Source organism: Camelus bactrianus, chromosome 18, assembly GCF_048773025.1.
Source record: "Camelus bactrianus isolate YW-2024 breed Bactrian camel chromosome 18, ASM4877302v1, whole genome shotgun sequence".
NCBI classification, from domain to species: Eukaryota; Metazoa; Chordata; class Mammalia; order Artiodactyla; family Camelidae; genus Camelus; species Camelus bactrianus.
The window spans coordinates 14651327-14654131 of NC_133556.1; the positions used below are offsets into that span (position 1 = coordinate 14651327).

General features: G+C 51.4%; 1 protein-coding gene across 1 annotated transcript; it reads left to right on the top strand.

The window, feature by feature from the left end:
* Positions 1–276: 276 nt before the first annotated feature.
* NUPR1 (nuclear protein 1, transcriptional regulator) lies at positions 277–1799 on the top strand. The gene is made up of 3 exons (XM_010972526.3): positions 277–587; positions 1020–1167; positions 1503–1799. The coding sequence occupies exons 1-2, from the start codon at positions 476–478 to the stop codon at positions 1154–1156; spliced, it is 249 nt and encodes an 82-aa protein (XP_010970828.1). The 5' UTR covers positions 277–475; the 3' UTR covers positions 1157–1167; positions 1503–1799.
* The last annotated feature ends 1006 nt before the right edge of the window (positions 1800–2805 follow it).

A 2805-nucleotide genomic window follows, 5' to 3' on the forward strand; every position in this document is an offset into this window, starting at 1 on the left:
GAGCTGTGTGGCCATGATCCTCAGCCCAGGAGGGGCACACGGGCAGCAGAGGACAGGAGATGGATAGGAAGGAGTCAGTCAGGTGAGGCCCTCAGTTCCCTGCTGGCAATGATCCTAAGGACTGTTTATGCCCAGACCCTGCCTCTTACCTCCTCCCCAAAAGGGGCGGGGATCTCCTCTGTGGAAAAATACCCAGCTGGGCGAGCCCCAGTGAGAGGGAGGAGTCAAGGGGGGCTGGGACTCTCGGGACCCACTCTTTTCCCCTCTCGTGACTGATGTTCACTGGGCTGGGTTCTGGGAAAAGACCAGATTGCATCAGACAAGGCCTGAGGGGCTGGAGCCAGACTGTGGGCTGGAGGAGGAGACGTGGCTTTATAAGTTGGGGCCAGTGAACTGGGAGGTGTCAGGAAATCAGACACAAACAAAGTTTTAGAAGAGAGAGAGAGAGAGCTCACACAAGAGTAAGTTAGACATTATGGCCACCTTCCCGCGAGCAGCCAGCCCGTCCAGGCAGTCCCTGGGCCCAGAGGACGAAGAACCCAGCCTGGACGAATATGACCTCTACAGCCTGGCTCATTCTTGCCTGGGTAAGGCCTGGCCCTGCCACATTCCTGGTTCTTCCACTTCCAATGCTCACCCTCACAAACAGTCTGACCCCACTCCCCAAACTAGGATCCATCCTTGGGTTCCTGCCCACACATCATCTTTCTCCAGCCTGTTCCCTTGACCCCTCAAGTCACCCTCTTCTAGCCCCTCATCCACTGAGCACCTGTCCTACTCAACCCTGGGACTTCAGACACTCATAGAACATTGGAGCAACAACAGTCAATCGAGGGGTCCTTCACATAGATGAGGAAACATGGACAATGGCTGCCCTAAAGCTATGTGGTGACAAACCCCTCTCCACTTCCCTACTTTAACCCAAGCTCTTTCCACCCCTGCACTCTGGGCCCCCTGCCTGTCCTTTGGGGCAGCACCCGTCTGCCCACCTCACCTCAGACTCCTGCCTCCGTTCCCAGGGGTGGGAGGCCGGAAAGGTCGCACCAAGAGAGAAGCTGCTGCCAACACCAACCGCCCCAGCCCTGGTGGGCACGAGAGGAAACTGGTGACCAAGCTCCAGAACACAGAGCGGAAGAAGCGAGGGGCACAGCGCTGAGACAGAACAAGGTAAGGAGTCGGGGGGACCCAAGCACCAATAGAGTTCCCTCTGCCTGGAAAGGACAGGCCTGAATGTGCAAGGTTGGGCAGGGAGGAGGGATCCAAGAATTGTGGTCTCAACAGAGAATAAAATGAGACATTCATTTGACTCTGAGTTTCCCAGTGACAAGAGCAAAGAGGGAAACTGACTCTCTTCAACTGGAGTGAAATTTGGTTTACAGAGTGGGAAACTGAGGCCCAGAGAGGGTAGGGTCCTTCTCTGGAGTCACAGAGCAGGAAAGCAGGAGAGGCAGAGTTAGAACCCAGGCCTCCCATGTTTTCACCACCTGTTTCCCTTCCCCCAGATGAGGCCAGAGCATGGACACCCCACAGCGATGGAGACAGGACCGTGGAATCAACACCTGGGGGCAGGATCCAGGCCTGCTGGCCCCCCGACCCCCAGGCCTTACCCTACCTGACTGAGGCTCAAATGGGCCACCGAGGAAGCACCCCCGGCCCTAGAAAAAGGAAAAGATGGGGAGCAAGAGGCAGAGAATAGAGAGAGGAAGAATCATGAAGTTCCCACCCCCAAAAAAGAAAGATGCCGAAGAAACCAAAGCTCCCTGGATGACGGTGACAATAAACAAAGTACAGCAGCTGCAGCCTGTGGTGTGTGTTATTTTGTCATCTCTCTTTGTGTGGCTTTTTGGGTGCACCTTTCTGCCTGCCTATGTCTGCATGAACCAATGAGAGCATTGTTGGCTAGTGTTTGTATTTGGTTATGAGTCTGGGAAGGGAGTTTCTAATTTTGCATAGGTGTGTAGAGGTACGCTTTTTTTTTTTTTTTTTGCATGTGTTTTGGTGCATATGTTTCTGTGGTTTCTTAGTGGGTATAAGGGAATTTCCTCTGCTTCTTTAATGCTGCCCTTGAACAAGCCCCCTTTCCAACTCCTCTCCATTTTTAGAATAACAATCTTGTTGATTAAGTCGTCTTCATATAAAACCACTTTTCCAAAGGTATGTTATTTATTGGTACCATCTGCAAAACAGAGAAAAACGAGATTTAAAACGTTCGGGTTCTTGCCCCAAGTTATTCAGGCCTCAAGTTCAAGGATTCTTCTTGCCCTTAAGCAGAAGGTGGGTCCCTTTGCCAAGGGGCTGCCAGGACAGAGTCCTGGGAAGTCAGCTGGAGGAGAAAGATTCTTACGTAGTGTTATCAGTCTTGGAGCCAGACTTTGAGAAGAACATAGGGGGCGGAATAAGAGATGTGATTGGAGCTGAGAGGATCCACTGATTGAGGTATAGATTTGGGTAATGAAGATACAAACAAAACAGGATAGAAAAGTCTCTTTCCATCACATAACAGCTCCAAGGGTACGAGGTCCTGGGCTAAAATGGCAGCTCCATTATGTCAGGGATTCCAGCTACTTTGGGCTCGTTTTTCCGCCACCCTTGAAACATGGCTACCACTTTGTGGTCCAAGCTAGCTGCTCCAGTACTTGCCATCTCATCTACATCCAGCTCATGTAAAGGGAGTAGGGAAGGGACCAGGCGAGTCCATGCTAATTTATTTTTAAGGGCATAACCTAAAAGCAGAACACATCACATCTGCTCAGAATTTAGACACATGACCACACACAATTACAAGAGAGGTTGGGAAAGGTAGTA